Below are 19007 nucleotides of genomic sequence, written 5' to 3'. Positions count from 1 at the left end.
CTCACAGTAAAGAATTTCTTCCTTATATCCAATCTAAACTTCCTCTGTTTAAGTTTGAACCTGCTACCCCTTGTCCCAACACTACAGTCCCTAATGAATAGTCCCTCACCATAACTTCATAACCCTATAACCCCCTTTCAGATAGTAGAAAGATGCTATGAGGTCTCCACACAGCCTTCTCTTCTCCAGGCTGAACAGACCCAACTTTCTCAGCCTGTCTTCATACAGGAGGTGCTCCAGTCACCTGATCATCCTCGTAGCCCTCCTCTGCACTTGTTCCAACATTTCCATGTCCTTTTTATGTTGAGGGCACCAGAACTGTACACAATACTTCAAGTGAGGTCTCACGAGAGCAGAGTAGAGGGGCAAGATCACTTCCCTAGACATGCTGGTCATGCCCCTTTTGGTGTAGCCTAGGATACTGTTGACTGTCTGAGCTGTGAGTGCACACTGAAGCAAACCCATTTTCATTTTCTCATCAACCAGCACCCCCAATCCTTCTCCATGGGGTCTGAACCTCTTCTCTGCCCAAGCCAATCCTGACTCAGGTGTAGGACCTTGCCCTTGTCATAGTCAAACTTCATAAGGTTGGCATCAGCCCACCTCACAAGCAAGTCAAGGTCCCTCTGAATGGCATTCCTTCCTTCCACCATATCAACTGAACCACACAGCTTGGTGTCATCAGCAAACTTGCTGAGGGCACACTCAATCCCACTGCCCATGTCACTGACAAAGATGTTGGACAAGACTGGTCCAACATCAATCCCTGTGGGTCACCACTCGTTACTGGTGTCCAGCCAGACATTCACCAATGACCACAACACTTTGTGTACAGCCATTCAGCGAGTTCTTTATCCACCGAGTGCTCCACCTGTCAAATTGAGATCTGTCCAATTTAGAGACAAGGATGTCATGCGGGAAAGCAGAGAATGCTTTGCACAAGACCAGGTATATGACATCAACTGCTCTACCCCTGTCCATCAGTTCAGTAGCCACATAGAGAAGGCCACCTGCTTGGTCAAGAAGGACTGCTCCTTACTGAAGCCATGCTGGCTGCCACAAAGCAACCTTTTGTTTTTCATGTGCCCTAGCATGCCTTCCAGGAGAATCTGCTCCAAGATTTTGCCAGGCACAGAGGTGAGACTGACTTGCCTGTAATTCCTTGGGTCATCCATTTTCCCCTTCTTGAAAATGGGGGTTATATTTCCCTTTTTCCAGTCGTTGGGAACTTCACCTGACTGCCACGATCTTTCAAATATGATGGACAGTGGCTTTGCAACTTCATTTGCCATCTCCTTCAGGACCTGAGGATGGATTTCCTCAGTTCCCATGGACTTGCGTATGTTCAGGTTCTTAAGATGGTCTCGAACCAGATCCTCTCCTACAATGGGCCCAAGGTCTTCATTCTCACATTCCCTGTGTCTTCCTTCCAGGAATTGGGTTGTGTGGTCAGAGCCTTTGCCAGTGAAGACAGAGGCAAAGAAGTCATTAAGAACATCAGCCTTCTCCAAATCCATGGCAGACAGATCTTCTGACAGCTTCCGGAGAGGGTCAATGTTGTCTCCAGTCAGTCTTTTATTCACAAAGTACTTACAGAATCCCTTCCTGTTATCCTTAACATCCTTAGCCAAGTTTAATTCTAACTGGGCCTTAGCTTTCCTTATCTGGTCCCTAGCTTCTCAGACAACATCCCTGTATTCTTCCCGGGCGACCTGTCCTTGCTTCCAGCTTTTATAAACCTCTTTTTCCTTCACAGGTTCCTCAGCAGCTTCTTATCCATTCAAGGAGGTCTCTTGGCCCACCTGCTGCACTTCCTTCTAGTCAGGATGCAACACTCCTGAGCTTGTAGCAAGTGATCCTTGAATATTAACCAAGAGTCTTGGGCCTCTCTGCCATCCAGAGCTATATCACATGGAACCTTACTAAGCAGGTTCCTGGAGAGGCCAAACTCTGCTCTCTTGAAGTCCAGAGCAGTGAGCTTGCTCTTCTCAAATTCAACCATCTCATGATCGCTGCAACCAAGGCTGCCCTGGAGTGTCACATTTCCAACGAGCCCTTCCCTGTTTGTGAGCACAAGGTCAAGCACAGCACCTCTCCTTGTTGGCTCCTCTATTACTTGCAGAAGGAAGTTGTCTTCCACACAATTGAGGAACCTCATTGATTGCCTGTGCTGGGCCGTACCGTTCCTCCAACAGATACCAGGGTGGTTGAAGTCCCCCATGAGAACAAGAGCCTGTGAGTGTGAAGTTGTTCTTATCTGTCTGTAGAGTGCTTCATCCACAGGTTCCTCTTGATCAGGCAGTCTGTAACAGATACCCACAGTAATGTCTCCCATCACTGTTTTCCCCTTAACCCTAACCCATGAAGTTTCTGTTAACTGCTCACCTGTCCCCAGACAGGATTCATACTCTCCAGCCTATCCCTAACATAAAGGGCAACTCCCCCTCCTCTCCTACTGGGCCTGTCTTTTCTAAAAAGCCTGTAACCTTCCATTCCAGCCCTTCAAGTCATAGGAGCCATTCCACCATGTTTCTGTGGTGCCTATTATATCATACCCTTGTAGATGTGCACGCATCTCTAATTCCTCTTTTTGTTCCCCATGCTAAAGGCGTTTGTTTAGAGGCATCTGAGCAGAGTTCCAAATGAAGCTGGCTCATTGGCTGGAGTGTCTGGAATATCTTTACATTGCTCCAAGCATTTATTATAGATGCTGGAAACTGACTGGGTGTGTTGGGATGGAATGATGGCTCCCTCCCACAACACATCTTGTTTAAAGCTTTCTTGACCAGCCTGGCAAGCCTCCTACCACAAACACTCTTTCCCTTTGTTGTCAAACCAGTTCCACCAGCCCCCAGTAGCCTGGCCTTCCAAATTGAGTCCCATATTCTAGATACCCAAACCCCTGACTATGACACCACAGTTCTAACCATTTATTCAGCTGTCCAGTCCTCCTAGCCTTTTTAATTTCCTCCCCTTTATCCTAAAGAATTGACTAAAACCACATCTCCCAGGTCCCCTAACCACCTCTCCCAGGGCTTTGTAGTTCCTCTTTATGTCCTCCAGGCTGATGATGTCTATATTCCAAACATGCACATGGATCACTAGCAGTGGGTAATAGTCATTGGGACTTACGAGACCAGACAGGCTCTCTGCAATATCCCTGACATGTGCCCCTGGTAGGCAAACACCTCCGTTGAGACTGGGTCAGGCCAACAGATGGGTGCCTGTCCTGGGTTCAGCAGTAGCAGTAATTTTTATCTTTTTTAGTATTTGGTGCAGTGCTGTGTTTTTGACTTTCAGCCTGGGAACAACACTGTTAACAATGTTTTTAGTTGCTGCTTAATAATGTTTAGTCTGACCAAGGGCTTTCTATGTTGCATGCTCTTCAAGGGAGGAGGGGAAGCTGGGAGAAAGCCATAAAAAGACACCTGACCAAATTAGCCAAAGAGGTATTCCATAACACAGCATGTCATCCCTGGGATGTAGAACTGGGGGCAGTTACCTGGAAGGGCTAGTTCACTGCTGGGGTTGGGCTGGGTATCGGTCGGCAGGTGGTGAGCATTTGTATTCTCTTCCCTTGTTATTTTTCAGGTGGTGCACATTTGTATTCTCTTCCCTTGTTATTTCTCTTATTATTATTATCGGTGGCAGCAGTATTGGTTTGTGTTATACCTTACTTACTGGATTGTTCTTATCTTAGCCTGTGAGGTTTACGCTCTTTCGATTCTCCTCCCCGTTCCTCTGGGAGTGGAGGGAGGAAGCGGGGCGGGGAGTGCGGGAGTGGGCTGCGTGGCTGAGTTGCTGCCTGGGCTTAAACCACAACAGTGCCTCTGTGCCTTTCAAAGTAGAGTCCCCCACTACTACGACTCATTTTTTTTTCTGGCAGGTCCAGTAGTGATCTTCTTTACCAGTGCATCAGCCGATTCTTCATGGTGTGTTTCCTCATTAGCCCCTGTCAGGACAGCAAAGTGGTACTGGGTAGGGACAACAGATTTAGGAGAAAGCCTCTTGCTTTTAGTTGACCTCTTCCTCCATTTTTTGTTGTTTTTTTTTCTGTTACTATTTCCCAACTTCCTGAGTTAATGGCCTCTGTCTTTCCTCCATGAGCTGCAACGGCCCCTGCACAGGCTGGGCCTGGAGCAAACAGTCCTCCTTCCTCTCAGCTTCCCTGACATCTTTTAGCCTATTGACAGTGTCCTGCAGCTCAACCCCTGCTACAGGAGTACCTCCACCAGGACACACCCAGTGCAGCCCTGCCCATTGTGCACCCTCCCCTCACCAGACCAGTGCAGGCACTCTCTACACTCTGAGCTCTGCACTGCAGCCTCCCCTCTCATTGGCTCTGTCTGGGTGCCTGCGTTGCCCACTGCCGCGGCAGCCAGAACAGAGCTCCCAAACCGCACCCTGGTCATAAGGCGAGTGGTCATCATCCCACACAGACTGCCTCGATCCACCCTAGTCGCTCACATTCCCTGGGGCAGGTTTTTAAGCAATCAGAGCTGCTGCCGCTTCTCCTGGCTCCGCCTTCTGTGAGTCCCTGCTCATGTCAGCTGAGCTGCCGTCTCCTGGTTGGGTCGAGCAGCAGCCCTTGAGGCTCCATCGGTGGCTCCCACTGCTCTGAGTTGAGGATCCTGGACACTGAGCTTCCCTCTGCTCAGGTGTTGAAGGGGTCCTCTTTCAAGCTCCTCAGCTGAGCAATTGACCCAAGCTTCCTGACACAATTTCGTTAACTTGTTTACACCCAGTTTTACTTGCTTGACCCTTGTTGATCCTCCTCTACTAAACACAGCTTGTCTGTAAAGGCTGGGATAAAGTCCTAAGAGTGTTAGTCCTTTCCATGTTCCTCATCATCATGCCACTCAGCAGCAGCCCTACATTCTTCCAGGCCTTCAATTAGTTACCAGTGTGCCTGTAGAAACCTCTCCTTGTTTTTTATATCTCTCAAAAGTTTCAACTCAAGCAGTACTTTGGCTTTCACATTCCAATCCATTCATGCCCAAGAAATATTTCCATACTGATCCTTGGGAGACTGTCCCCAGATTTCATCATACTTCATATATTGTTACCTTTTCTATTAGCTTTTCATGGAGGTCTCCTGGCCCTTCTGCTGCGTTTCCTTCTAGTCAGCACACAACACTCCTGAGGTTGTAGCAGGTGATCCTTGAATATCAACCTTGGGCCCACTCTGCCCTCTAAGGCTATATCCCATATAACAATAGCCACTTGATTTTTCTTGAAAAGGTTAACTGAGAGTTTAATAATTAAAAACAGTACTAAAATAACAGAACTTTCAAAAAAACACATTTCAGACTGGAGTTTTTATATTATTTTAATATTTGAAATATTATTTTCTATCTTGTAACCTTTTTGGTTTGTACTATGTGATCATAAGTGCATGGAAAAAGTAGCTATAGAGCATGAAGCCACAAATCTGTTGGAAGAGATTTTGTACAAAACATTGCAGGTAGAAGTAACTATGGTATAATGCAACCATGAAACAATGTCATTGTTACCACAAACTTAAGGATTAAAGTTTACAGATCTTGTTTCTATCTAATGTTATTTAGGAGGAACTTCTCATATAAGGCAATCTCAAATAGGCAAAGAGATTGAAAGGGATGAAGAAGAGAATCATAGAATCATAGAATAGTTAGGGTTGGAAAGGACCTTAACATCATCTAGTTCCAACCCCCCTGCCATGGGCAGGGACAAGAATAATCTCTACTCACCTATGGTAGGATCATGATAGTCAGGGAACCGATGACTTATGAACTGCATTGTCATTGCTGGAAAAGAGAAAGAGAGAAGGAAGAAAAAAGAATTATATTACTGTCTTTAAATTACAACAGGGAGAATAACAAGCTGAGAATTCACTCATCCAAATATCAGCTTAGAAGTTAAGTCAAAAGCCTTTTTTATGTCTACAGCTGCAAGAACACATTGGTATTACAGTGGTAACTAAGAACTGATAGATGGAAAAATATTAATTAATTTTTTTGGTTTATTTTAGTTTCTTTTTAAAATGTTTTATATCAATTGTATTAAAATGGTTCATCTTTTTAAAACTTGATAAATGCTTTAAGCTGATTTTGTACACATATTGAAATTACTGCGAATAAAACACAGAAAATAATTTACAAAGGTTATTTGTAAAAGTTTTCATGATGTTGCAAAATGCCACTAACTGCAGAATCTGATTTGATGTTTTTAGGAATTTTAGGAATACCCTACTCATAAAACTTGCTGTATCAGACAAATAATTTGGTAACCATCTAGAACTTAGTTTCTTCTGAACAGACTGGTTTATGACTGAGTAGTACCTATTTTCCAGATTTTTAGGAAAGTTACACAAGTCTTCAGAAAGTTGCTTTGCATAATTTAGAACAGCTGGTATTCTGGAAGTGACATCCCAATTTATACAGAAAACCAGAAGCATCCATACACTGACCAACCACAAGTTTCCAGTTTGACATTTAAAGTTCCTGGATTCTGAATAAGCATGAAAGCAGGCTGGGGTATTCAGCGGTCTCAGTAATACCATGTTACCAGAACAACATGGGAAGTTATGCTACCTTTGTTTTTTTTTTCTTCAGGAATTTAAATCTCACCTGAAAAGATAAGTTATCTGCCTAAGAATGAGTACTGTGAAAAGTCCTTCAGAAGTGAAATAGGTGAATTACAATTGAACAGTAGGTGAAAAAAAGAGGGGGAAAAAATTTACATTTTTTTTTAGTAGTGCTTGATTTTTAAACCAATTCCCCTATATTAATTTTTTATAGTTTTTTTGTGTGTTTGGTTTTTCTTAATGCCTGCATTAAAATGCCTCTTTAGCTGCTATATGGATGGTTGTTTAAGAAGTATCCTACCTGAATGATAACTACCAGTCACAACACCTTAAATTGAACATGAGATTCTGCCCTATGTCTTAAACATCTCAGTTACCTTCAGTAGCAGAAGTTATGAACAAGAAGTGTGACTTCTAAATTTTGCATACAAATATACACATATTTAAACCAGCCCTGTTTTAGTTTCATGTTTGTCCTCCTTATATTTTCCATAATCAAGGGGTTAAAGTGATAGTTTTACAAAATAATACAGGCAAGGAGTATTAAACATTTACTACCATGTTAATAAATTATTACATCTTTAGTGCAGACAAATATAAATGTTAAGAGGCAGCATTATAAATTCATAGTAACTCAAGAGAGGGTAACTGTGTAAAAGAAGCTCATTCAGTCCATACATACTACAGAAGAATAAATCTACATCTAGTGACACTCCTGTCTTCTGTGTCTGTTATTTGTTATCTGTTATCAGTTGCACTACTTTTAAGTACTGTGTATGTTTGGACACTTTCGTTTTCAGGACACCTTGTTTTTTAATCACAACAAATTTTTAGGCACCTCCATCTGATAACTGTTAGTGGTTTATGAAGAATAAATTGATGACTAATGTGATCTGCCTTGTTTCCTCTAAGTAAAGGCAGCTAGCAGAGCTACTCTTCATATGGTTTATGCCCACAAATTATGAGCTTTCCGAGGGCCTGTACCACAAATGAGTTTGATTTGTTTCACTACCTGCTGCTTTTTATTGCTAAGTATTTTTTTTTTAAAGCAAGCTACTCTGTTTCTAAGCTAATTCTGTTTCCTTTTGGAGCTATGCCAGCATCACAGAGTCTGTTGTCACAACTGAAACAGAAATTCTCAGAGGACACCCAGAGCTCATGGTATTTTTCCTGTCTCCTAAGACAACCCCAAATCATAGGTCAAAACATCGTTCATACTCTCATCAAATCCACAGGCTCTAAGAGGACTAAAATTATTTGGAAGCATCATACTGACTTTCTACTGTAAGGGGCAAATGTTAGCCACTAGGACATGTAAAATTAATATCTTATGAACTACACCATGTGTGTGAATATGCAGTATCAAAACTTTAACAAGGCTGCAAAAAGTACTTTCGGGGAAGATCAGAATAGGAACTTATCTTGTAATGTTGAGTGCAGCAATACAAACTGATTGTAGCCTCAGTCCACAGCTCTACATGGGCTGACTTGGTTATACATAAAGTTACTCTGGAGAGGTACAGAATCTGTGAACAATGTTCAGAGAAGTACTTCTACATAATGCCTGAAAACACAGTCAGCTGGCCAGGGAAATGGTGAATAAAACCTTTTTGCGTGCATTTTGTGCCACAACTTTTTTAACAGCTCCTCCTAATCAAAAGCATAAGGAACCTCTTTGGTGCTTGTCACCACATGCACCATCTAATTAAATTGGCAACATAACCAAAACAGGTTATGGCTTTTTCCTCAGACAGAAGGAATTGAGCTACACTGATCTTTTAAATCACTGAATTACAACATAAAATAAGGAAACTGGCGTATAATATTGTGTGTAGTTCTGGTGTCATCAACATAAAAAGGACATGGAACTGTTAGAACAAGTCCAGAGGAGGGCCACGAGGATGATCAGGGGACTGGAGCACCTCCTATATGAAGACAAGCTTAGAAAGTTGGGTCTGTTCAGCCTGGAGAAGAGAAGGCTGTGTGGAGACCTCATAGCAGTCTTCCAGTATCTGAAGGGGGCTATAGGGATGCTGGGGAGGGACTATTCATTAGGGACTGTAGTGATAGGACAAGGGGTAACGGGTTGAAACTTAAACAGCAGAGGTTCAGATTGGATATAAGGAAGTTCTTTCCTGTTAGGGTGGTGAGGTACTGGAATGGGTTTCCCAGGGAGGTTGTGAATGCTCCATCCCTTGCAGTGTTCAAGACCAGGTTGGATGAAGCCTTGGGTGATATGGTTTAGTGTGAGGTGTCCCTGCCCATGGCAGGGGGGTTGGAACTAGATGATCCTGAGGTCCTTTCCAACCCTAACTATTCTATGATTCTATAAGAGGTGGAAATTGCAACCCATCTATGTGTGCTTTGAAACAAGAATTTGCATTTTCTGTTAAATCCTATTGCACATTACTGCAGCAAGCATTTTCAGAGCAGGCTAACAGGCCACCTCCTCTAAGGGAACAGGATAATTAACTTTGGGCTTCAAATAACAGACCCCTTATTCCACTAGAATGGAGGACAATGAAGTCTCAGAACATTAGATCTGAGGTATAACAGCAATTGTGTCTAGATTTACCAGATATTCCAGTCTTGGCTCCTTGACATACAGAAACTAGTTCTGACTGATAGTTGGAAGCTAATGGAACACTTCCCAGAGCAAAAGAATGAGCTATGGTATGAAACCACACAGCTGAAGCCTTGGAAATTAGACCTGTTTATAACAAGCTTTGTCTGGGCTCCCCAGCAGGACAGAAGCCTCAGTGGAATATAATGTCTTCTTCATCAGCAGTAATTTTCCAGAGCAAATTATTTTTTGAAACTAGTACCAAAATGGTATGGGTATTCCACACTGCTTCATGAAAATATTCTTCCTGCTTTCTCCTCTTTTCCTTACCCATTACCCTTTCTTCTATGCAAATTAACACTCCCAACTAACAAATGCAAACCATCATCAGCTATTATTGTGACCATTTTCCTTTGGAAATCCAAATAATACTGCTTCAAATTTTTATAGATGTATAAATCTGGGAATTTAAACTTCATGCCACACACAAAGCACTGCATCAAAATGTGGGTTTAAAGAAGGGTATTAAAACAGAATAAATGGATAAAAAAGGTATTTGAATAAATACATGTAAAAGCAGAATCAGTAAAAAAACAGTAAAAAATTAAACCAAACAAAACCTTTTGATCTATAGCAGATATTGTGAAATATTTTGAATTGCAAGTTGCCTGAAATTTTTTAATGAATATTGTATAACACCATGAAGATCATTCAATTTCCATGGGACATACACATCACATGGCAACTATGATACGTAAAAGAATCATTTTTTCAGATGAATAGTATCTTCTTTATAGTCATCTATGGCTAATCGAATGCAGATTGCCTCAGTTGAATAAATGTAGGCCTGATATACATGAGCAACTACGTAACTTTAAATTCTCTTGTGTTTTAAAAATAAAAAAATATATTTCAGACCTTGCATTTAATTTTCAGTTGTTTCCAATCATGCTTATCCAATGTTCATTAACTATTAAAGGTATTCATGATACCTATGCTGACACTGAAATGTACGTTTTATTTGAATAATAAACTTAAGTCTTGTCTGCTACTTTCAATATAATTTCTACTCCCTTTCTAATATTTCTTTTTGCCTCCCAGTAGGAAATACCTTGCTTAGGAAAGAGCTGAGGTTATATTTTTATTCTGAAGCACTCTTTTTATCAGTGCAACAATATTAAATTTCATGTATAGAAGGTATCAACTTTTTATAATGTATGTGTTTGTACAGGCCCACAGGCCAATAGAGAAAATGCTTACATACCCATACAGTTTTGAGAAAAGTTAGAGTAGAATCTTACTGTCCTTCTCATTTGTTCTGAATTTGATTTATACCAACAACTTTGAAAACAGTCCTGTAACTATTTTTCAAGGCCAGAGAGTATGTTGTGAGTAGCCATATCTTGTCCTGAGCTTCCTATCCCTCTTTATTCTGCCAAGAAATTCCACATATTCATACTCCCCTGTTTCCAAAAGAATCTTTACCCCCATCACAAAATGAACACAGTAGTTGCAACTCAGGGATCTGTGATTCCATATGGATGATTCAATTTAGTATAGATTCACTATTCCAGTGGATCGTTAACTTCTATTCTTATAAACATTGAGGTTTTGAATGTACCAGCACAGAAGATGGACTTAAAAATAATATAGTATAATGAAGTCAGTGGTTTTACAGATTAGTTGATGGGGTTCATGAGAAAAGAAGGAAGCACATACATCTCATTAGCATAGAGAAGGTAGCAAAGAAGTCACAGAGTCTAAGAACAGTATAACATGTTCATAGGAAAAGACTGGTACAAAAGAGAAAAAGCAACAAATACATTAAAAGTTTAAATTACATCCTTATCTCTATCAATCTGTAAAATCAAATATCTTTGTAAGAAGATGCCTGATTTTATTCTTCTGATAAAGTGTTTGTATGTATATGAATATGTAAAAATGTTACCATATCAAAGTCAGACTATTTCAGCAACCAGACAGCCATTTTATCACTACTATTTTACCTCTGAAATACTGGATAGTTTTAACAGTTCTGATCTTTCTGATGGTTTCAAACCCCAAAGACCCTAGGTATTATCTAAAATGTATGATCTTTTCAAATGTTCATGCCCAAAAATTGGAATGTTGACTTCTGTTGCACTGGCTTGGAAAAATGACAAAACATCCTTACAAGCAACTCTTTTCAGAGCTCATTCTTGGATTTTTAGATTGACTTGTCAAGTAAAAAGTAATCTGCAATCATTCTTCTACCTACCGAATCTTATCAAATAGACTTTGTAATGCCAATGCACAAACATATACATGATGAACAGCAAGAGGTGAAGACAGCAAGTTTTTTCCAAAATCTTATCCACTCTCTGACTTGCATTAATACAATAATTTTGAGTAGCTGGAAACACCAATAATGCCAGAATATCTTAAGGGGGAAAGGGGCAGGAAAAGCTGGAAAAAATCTAAATACAATCTGAGGAAGATTTTGTATATGTTCAGTTTATGAAAGTTTCATAAATCAAGGTAAAACACCAAGAATAACAAAAGCTATTAAAGTTAAATGGAAATTTTGCTGTGAAATAAAAGGGGGATGCTAGCTATGGACAAGTTCAGGCTACAAATGAGAAAATATTTCTAGCCACCAGATGAGGGATTTTCTGAAATATAATTCAAACATGGATGGAAGATGCAAGAAACCTCTTTGAATTTAAGATGCTTTCTATGTGAAAGGACTGCCTTGAATCCTGACACGGAGGCTTTTTTGAGAATTTCTTCTGTATTCTCAGTTTCAGCTGGGGATAACATTAATATATGACATTGTAAAATAGATAGTATCTATAATCAGGTCTTAAAAAAATATCACTGATGGAAATTAATGTTTCCTTTCCTAAAATACTGCATGATTTTGATCTCAAACATTTTGTAAAGAACTTCTTGCTTTCTGGGGGTAAGTTACCATATAAGAAACTGCTTTGTAATAACGAGGGATAACTTAAATGATCCTGTGCTTACAATACACTTGTTTAGGGGAGGGGATCTGAGAGATCTTCATATACAAACATAGAATCATAGAATGGTTAGGGTTGGAAAGGAGCTTAAGATCATCTAGTTCCAAACTCCCTGCAGTGGGCAGGGACACCTCACACTAAACCCTACCACCCAAAGCTCTGTCCAGCCTGGGCATGAACACCGTCAAGGATGGAGCATTCACAACTTCCTTGGGCAACCCATTCCAGTGTCTCACAACCCTAACAGTAAAGAACTTCTTCCTTATATCCATTCTAAACTTCCCCTGTTTAAGATTTAACCCGTTACCCCTTGTCCTATCACTACAGTCCCTAATGACGAGTCTCTCCCTGGCATCCCTATAGGCCCCCTTCAGATATTTGAAGGCTGCTATGAGGTCTCCACGCAGCCTTCCCTTCTCCAGCCCCAACTTTCTCAGCCTGTCTTTATACAGAAGTTGCTTCAGCCCCCTGATCATCCTCGCGGCCCTCCTTTGGACTTGTTCCAACAGTTCCATGTCATTTTTATGTTGAGGACAATCCATGCAGTCAAAGCCAGCCCATCTTGCTGTTTTGAGCAAGATGTGTTGCACTTCTGAGATACTACACTATTATCTTTTCTCCTACTCCTTACTGAGAAGTCTGACAAAACTGTAGATATTTGTATCGGATGACAACTTTCCAGGTCACAAGGTCAATGTGATTTGAGTACACAGTATATTTCTTCTGCTTATTGGTATTATCTTTCTATATGTATGCTGCATTTGCACCACAGTACATTTTAGAAGAAATAACTGACAGCAGCAGTGACTTGAACCAAAATGAAAGGAATCAGAACGATAAAATGATGTTGTTACATTTAAGTACTTCACATAAGTGTGAACCAAAATAATCAAACAGTACATACAAGGTCAAAGGTGTGAGAGTTTTGTTGATGTCAGTGGAGAGAAGGTCACCCAAAACAGCAGTCTTCTATGATGACGTGTAGCTAACTTGAGTAGATGAGAGACCAAAACCCTTATCTGGAAGAGCATGTGAATGACCTGCCTCATGCTGAAATAAATGAGATTACTCATTTCACAATGCGTTGTGTTACATCTGATCACTGAACATTCAGAGTGGCTGAACATTCTGTCTACAGAAGGAATAAGATGAATTTATGAGGAGTATCTCCTTTGGTCAAAGAGACAAATAATAAGAATGATGTCTATTGCATGTTATTGCAGAATTTTATGAAATTTTAAGAGTACAGGGAACCTAAATACAGATACAAGGCAATAATATCTGGCAATAAAATAGTTTTGCAAACTGAGTAGGCTTGACTCTATGATTGTTCTATGTCATGGTAAATGGCAAAGTGTATTGCTGGATTAACACTTGGATTTTTTTAAAACTCATTCTAATAAACTCAACAATCTCACTCCATGATAAGATACTCTTCATACTGCTGGAGGATATAAAGACATTCAAGCAGAAGTATTTGTATTTTTTACTTTGTTCATATATTCTTCCCAAAGCAACCACTACCAGTTAGATTTACTAATAGGATACCAGCCTAAAGGCACCTTTGTTCTAATCCAGTGCAACCATTTTTTACACTGCTATTCCCTGTAAGAAACAGGATGAGAGCTTTACCATGCCATTTCAAGAAGGAATGCAGCAAAGACAGTGAGCAGCAATTATTACCTTTTTAGGTGTTACAGTGCATTACTTATTGAGCTTTGGCTATGAAATGAAGGCAAGCCAAATTTTATTTCTGTGTTGAGTTAATTCCGGTATACTAGTAAAATGCAGATGCTTGCTCTACGGCAATATATTGGATAAGTAGGCCACTGATACAGCATTGCTTTTTATACTGCTTTTTGCTGAAATGTGTTCTGTTCACCTGTCGAAGCTGAAGGCCACAGTAAAGAGTAGTAAGTATCAGAAGGCACAGTCTTAAAAGCCAAAAGACATTTATATTAAGTCTGTCTTATTAGACAGGGTATTGATCTGCTGGAGGCTCTGCAGTGGGATCTGGACAGGCTGAATCAATGGGCTGTTGTCAGTGGTACAAGGTCCAACAAAGTAAAGTGTCGGGTCCTACACTTGGGCCACAACAACCCCATGCACTGCTCCAGGCCTAGGGAAGAGTGTCTGGAAAGACGCTCATGGAAAAAGACCCGGGGGTGCTGACTGATGGAGCTGAACATGAGCAGCTTGTGCCTATGTGACCAAATATGCCAACGGCATCTTGGCCTGTATTGACACCAGTGTGGTAGCAGGCCCAGGGCAGTGGTTGTCCTCCTGCACTGGGTACTCATGAGGCTGCACCTCGAATCCTGTGTTCAGCTCTGGGCTGCTCACTACAAGAGAGACATTGAGGTGCTAGAGGGTGTCCAGAGAGGAGCAATGGAGCTGGTGCAGGACCTGGAGCACAAGTGTGATGAGAAACGGCTGAGGGACCTGGAGGGTTTAGTCTGGAGAAGAGAAGGCTCAGGGGAGACCTTATCGCTCCCTACAACTGCCTGAAAGGAGGATGGAGCCAGGAGGGGGCTGGGCTCTTCTCCTACGTGAAAAGAGGTAGGACAAGGGGTAATGGCCTCGGGCTGCTCCAGGGGATGTTTAGACTGGATATTAGGAACAATTCCTTCACTGAAGCAGTTGTCAAGCTGCATTTCCTTTTTTTTTAAAAAAGCGTAACACACAAAACTACATGGGAAGCATGCTGAAGTAAGTTTCAAGGTAAAAACAAAGCAAAATAAACTTTAACATCTATAGTAATTGAAGTAAGAGAGATAGTCATGTTCTTTCTACAGAACAAGAGAAAGACTTGTTCATACAGTTTTGTACCTGCTTTGTTTTTTGGAAACAACTTGAATTAATAATTAAAAATCACTAATCTCAGAGTATCTCTCAGCTGCTTTTTCTCAAAAGCATTAGATACCAAGATATGAGTTACCACTATTTCTCTTTAAAGTGTGATCAGTAGAACAAAAAGACAATTACTAGGTACTGGTAACAGCTTTTCAGCAGGGACTGAAGGACAAAAAGAGAAATTTCAGAAGAATTCATCCTGGGCTTGAAAAACTCTCAATGAACCTCCAGTAAATGTGTTCTCATTGCCGAAAGGTTCCATGTCCTCTGAATAAGCATAATTCTACTGTGAAATGGTTGTACTTAAAAATTCTGACTAACATTAATACCTACATCAATACTCAGGTCCTGGTGTAATAGAGGAAAGCAGAACGGACTGCATTGTAAAATTCATGTTAAAACTCTTTTCAGTGCTTAAAGAATCAAGGAAGCAGACAAGAGTTGTATTTATTCCCCATATAAGAGACGTCATCATAATGTGATATAAATTAACTATAATGACAAGGTACATTGCTACCACTTATGCACCATTTCTCCCATAGTGTATCCCCGACCTCTACCAGAAAGGTCTCCCATGAAAATACTGAACAGTCCATACCTCGCTTAGCTTATATGCCCTGACAAGATGCATTAATAAACAGAAATTACTTCTGGTAAATGCTGCTATTAGCACATTTTCCCACTGTGCTTCTTCCATCAAGTTAAAATCAGTGAGATAAAATAATGTGTCTTCTACTGTACTTCAGAGAGAAAATCCAGTGGTAAAACTTCAGTCTTCCATTAGTGAGCAATCCAAAACATAATGACATATAAAGGTTCTAAACCAGACTCTAATATAATGTGATTTTTAAACCAGAGTACATTAAATAAAACTAGAAAGACTCAATCTTCATATATTACTTCTGAGAACAATACAGTCTACCTTGAAAATAGACATATTTCAATTAAAGTCACTGGATAAACATCCTAATTTTACAAAGGAACTACAGCAAATGAGAAAAATACAGGGTAGGGATTTTTATAAGTGAGCCCTTGCAGTTACCAGTCTCAAGCATATTTAGCTCACTGTGAAGAAGACTTTAAAGAAAGGATAAAATCATTTAAATCCATGGAAAGAAACCTCTCAGCAACTACCAATTATGTCTCCCTCCTTTTTTCTTTAGCTGCTGACATATTTCCATGTAATGATAACTTGATATGCTCTGACTTGGTATATTGCTGTTTCAGGAAGTGGTAAATTGACATTGTTTGTAGGTTTCCTAACATAAACTAGGGGTTAGTTCCTGTGATACCTTCCATGAGAAGTTATACCCCATACATCAAGCAGTGATGAACTGGCAGTGCAGCAACTGTATTTTCTTGAGAGTGGGAGAATAGTATTCTGTAATGTGGCACCAACTTTTCTGTACTTTAAACCTGTGGTCCGGAAAACTGATGACATATCAATTGATGGCACTTACAACTCTTTCATTTAATCCCCCACAGACGTCTTATTCAGGGTTAAAACACAGCCTAGCTTTTTGTTGTTGTTGTTGCTGTTACAAATGCAATGGTTTTTCAATATACCAGTTACAGTGGAGCAGAGGGTAACATCCAGGTTCACAGACAGTGAAGGCACCCAAGTCCCTTCAACTTAGCAGGGTTTATGTGCCTATCTGTCCTTGCTGATCTGAACAATAACGGTCTATGTTACAACACAGAAAACCTCACCCGGCCCGGACATGGACAGGATTGACAGATTGAGAGCTCTTTATCGATTCCATGGGTGGTGCTGCATGGCTGTTCTTCATTGGTGGAGTGATTTGTCTGGTTAATTCTGATAATTCTGAATGGCATGCTAACTAGTTACGTGACACCCAAGTGGTCAGCGTCCAACTTCTTAGAGGGACAAGTGGCATTCAGCCACCCAAGATTGAGCAATAACAGGTCTGTGTTGCCCTTAGATGTCCAGGGCCACACACATGCTACACTGACTAGATCAGCTTGGGCCTACCCTCCGCCAGCAGGCGCAGGTAACCCAATGAACTCCATTCATGATGGGTATAGGGGACTGCAATACTTCCCTGTGAACAAGGAATTCCCAGTAGGTGCGGGTCATAAGCTCACATTGATTTAGTCCCTGCCCATTGCACACACCGTCCATTCCTACTACAGACCAGATGGTTTAGTGAGGTCCACAGATCAGGCCCGTTGGGGTTGGCCATGGCCCTGCTGGAGAGTCAACAAGACACTCGAACTTGACTACCTAGAGGAAGTAAAAGTTTTTGGCCCAACTGACTATTACCCACTTCTAGTGATCCATGTGGGGGGTAGTGGTATACAGAGCAGTAGAATGGAGAACACAAAGAAGGACTACAGAGCCTTGGGGGAGGTGCTTACAGAATCCCAAGGGTTGGAAGAGATGTCAAAAGATCATCTAGTCCAACCCCCTTGCATGAGCAGAGAAACTTAGACTACACCACAAAGGAACTTGTCCAGGCACACCTTGCATATCCTCCAACGTAGGAGACTCCACAACCCCCCTGCGCAACCTGTTCCAGTGCTCTGTCACTCTCACAGTAAAGAAGTTCTTCCTGATGTTCACATGGAACCTCCTATGCTCCAGTTTACACCCATTGCCCCTTGTCCTATCACTGGATATCACTGAAAAAAAGCCTAACTCCATCATCCTGACACCCACCCTTTACATATTTGTAAACACTGATGAGGTCAGCCCTCAGTCTGCTCTTCTCCAAGCTAAAGAGACACAGCTCCCTCAGCCTCTCCTCATAAGGGAGGTGTTCCACTCCCTTCATCATCTTTGTGGCTCTGCGCTGGACTCTTTGAACTGTCCTTCCCTGTCCTTCTTGAACTGAGGGGCCCAGAACTGGACGCAATATTCCAGATGCGGCCTCACCAAGGCAGAGTAGAGGGGGGAGGAGAACATCTTTTGACCTACTAACCACACCCTTTCTAACGCACCCTAGGATGCCTTATGCCTTCTTGGCCACAAGAGCACATTGCTGGCTCATGGTCATCCTCCTATTCACCAGGACAACCAGGGCCCTTTCCCCTTCACTCCTTTCCAGCAGGTCAACCCTCAACCTGCACTGGTACATGGGCTTCTTCTTCCCTACATGCAAGACTCTACACTTGCCCTTGTTGAATTTCATCAAGTTTCTCCCCGCCCAACTCTCCAGCCTCTCCAGGTCTCGCTGAATGGCAACACAGCCTTCTGGTGTGTCAGCCACTCCTCTCAATTTAGTGTCATCAGTGAACTTGCTGAGGGTACACTCAGCTCACTCACACAGGTCATTGATGAAATTATTAAACAGCACTGGTCCCAGCACCGACCCCTGAGGAACATCTCTAGTCACAGACCTTCAGCTAGATTCTGCCCCATTGACCACAACTCTCTGCCTTCTTCCTTTCAAACAGTTCTTGATCCACCTCACTACCTGGTCATCAAGACCGCACTTCCTTAGCTTATCTCTGAGGATGCTGTGGGAGACAGTATCAAATGCCTTACTGAAGTAAGGAAAAACCACATCTACCGCTCTACCATCATCCCTCCACCTAGTCACTTCCTCATAGAAGTCTGTAAGGTTGGTCAAACATGACTTCCCCCTCATAAAGCCGTGTTGGCTGTTCTTAATGACCCCCTCATCCTTAATATGTCTTGGGAGCTCAGACTTTGATTTCATTAGTTCTCAGGATACAAGTGAGGCCCCAAGAAAGGATAGGAGGATTGGCCAGGTTAATAAATGGTTAGAACTGTGGTGCCATAGTCAGGGGTTTGGGTATCTAGAATATAGGACTCAATTTGGAAGGCCAGGTCTACCGGGGGCTGGTGCACCTCCTGTATGAAGATAGGCTGAGAATGTTGGGCTGTTCAGCCTGGAGAAGGCTGCGTGGAGACCTCATAGCAGCCTTCCAGTATCTGAAGGGGGCTATAGGGATGCTGGGGAGGGATTCTTCACTAAGGACTGTCGTGATGAGACAAGGGGTAACGAGTTAAAACTTAATCATGGGAAGTTTGGATTGG

General features: G+C 41.6%; 1 protein-coding gene across 1 annotated transcript in view; it reads right to left on the bottom strand.

Annotated features, from left to right (window-relative positions):
* The window catches only part of RIT2 (Ras like without CAAX 2), a 201488-nt gene that overhangs the window by 138571 nt on the left and 43910 nt on the right, over window positions 1-19007 (bottom strand). The window contains exon 2 of the mRNA XM_005151731.2: window positions 5730-5786. Coding sequence (XP_005151788.1) covers window positions 5730-5786 — 57 coding nt within the window. The remainder of the gene's footprint in view (window positions 1-5729; window positions 5787-19007) is intronic.

Source organism: Melopsittacus undulatus, chromosome Z (assembly GCF_012275295.1).
Source record: "Melopsittacus undulatus isolate bMelUnd1 chromosome Z, bMelUnd1.mat.Z, whole genome shotgun sequence".
NCBI classification, from domain to species: Eukaryota; Metazoa; Chordata; class Aves; order Psittaciformes; family Psittaculidae; genus Melopsittacus; species Melopsittacus undulatus.
This window is presented reverse-complemented; position numbering and strand designations above follow the sequence as displayed.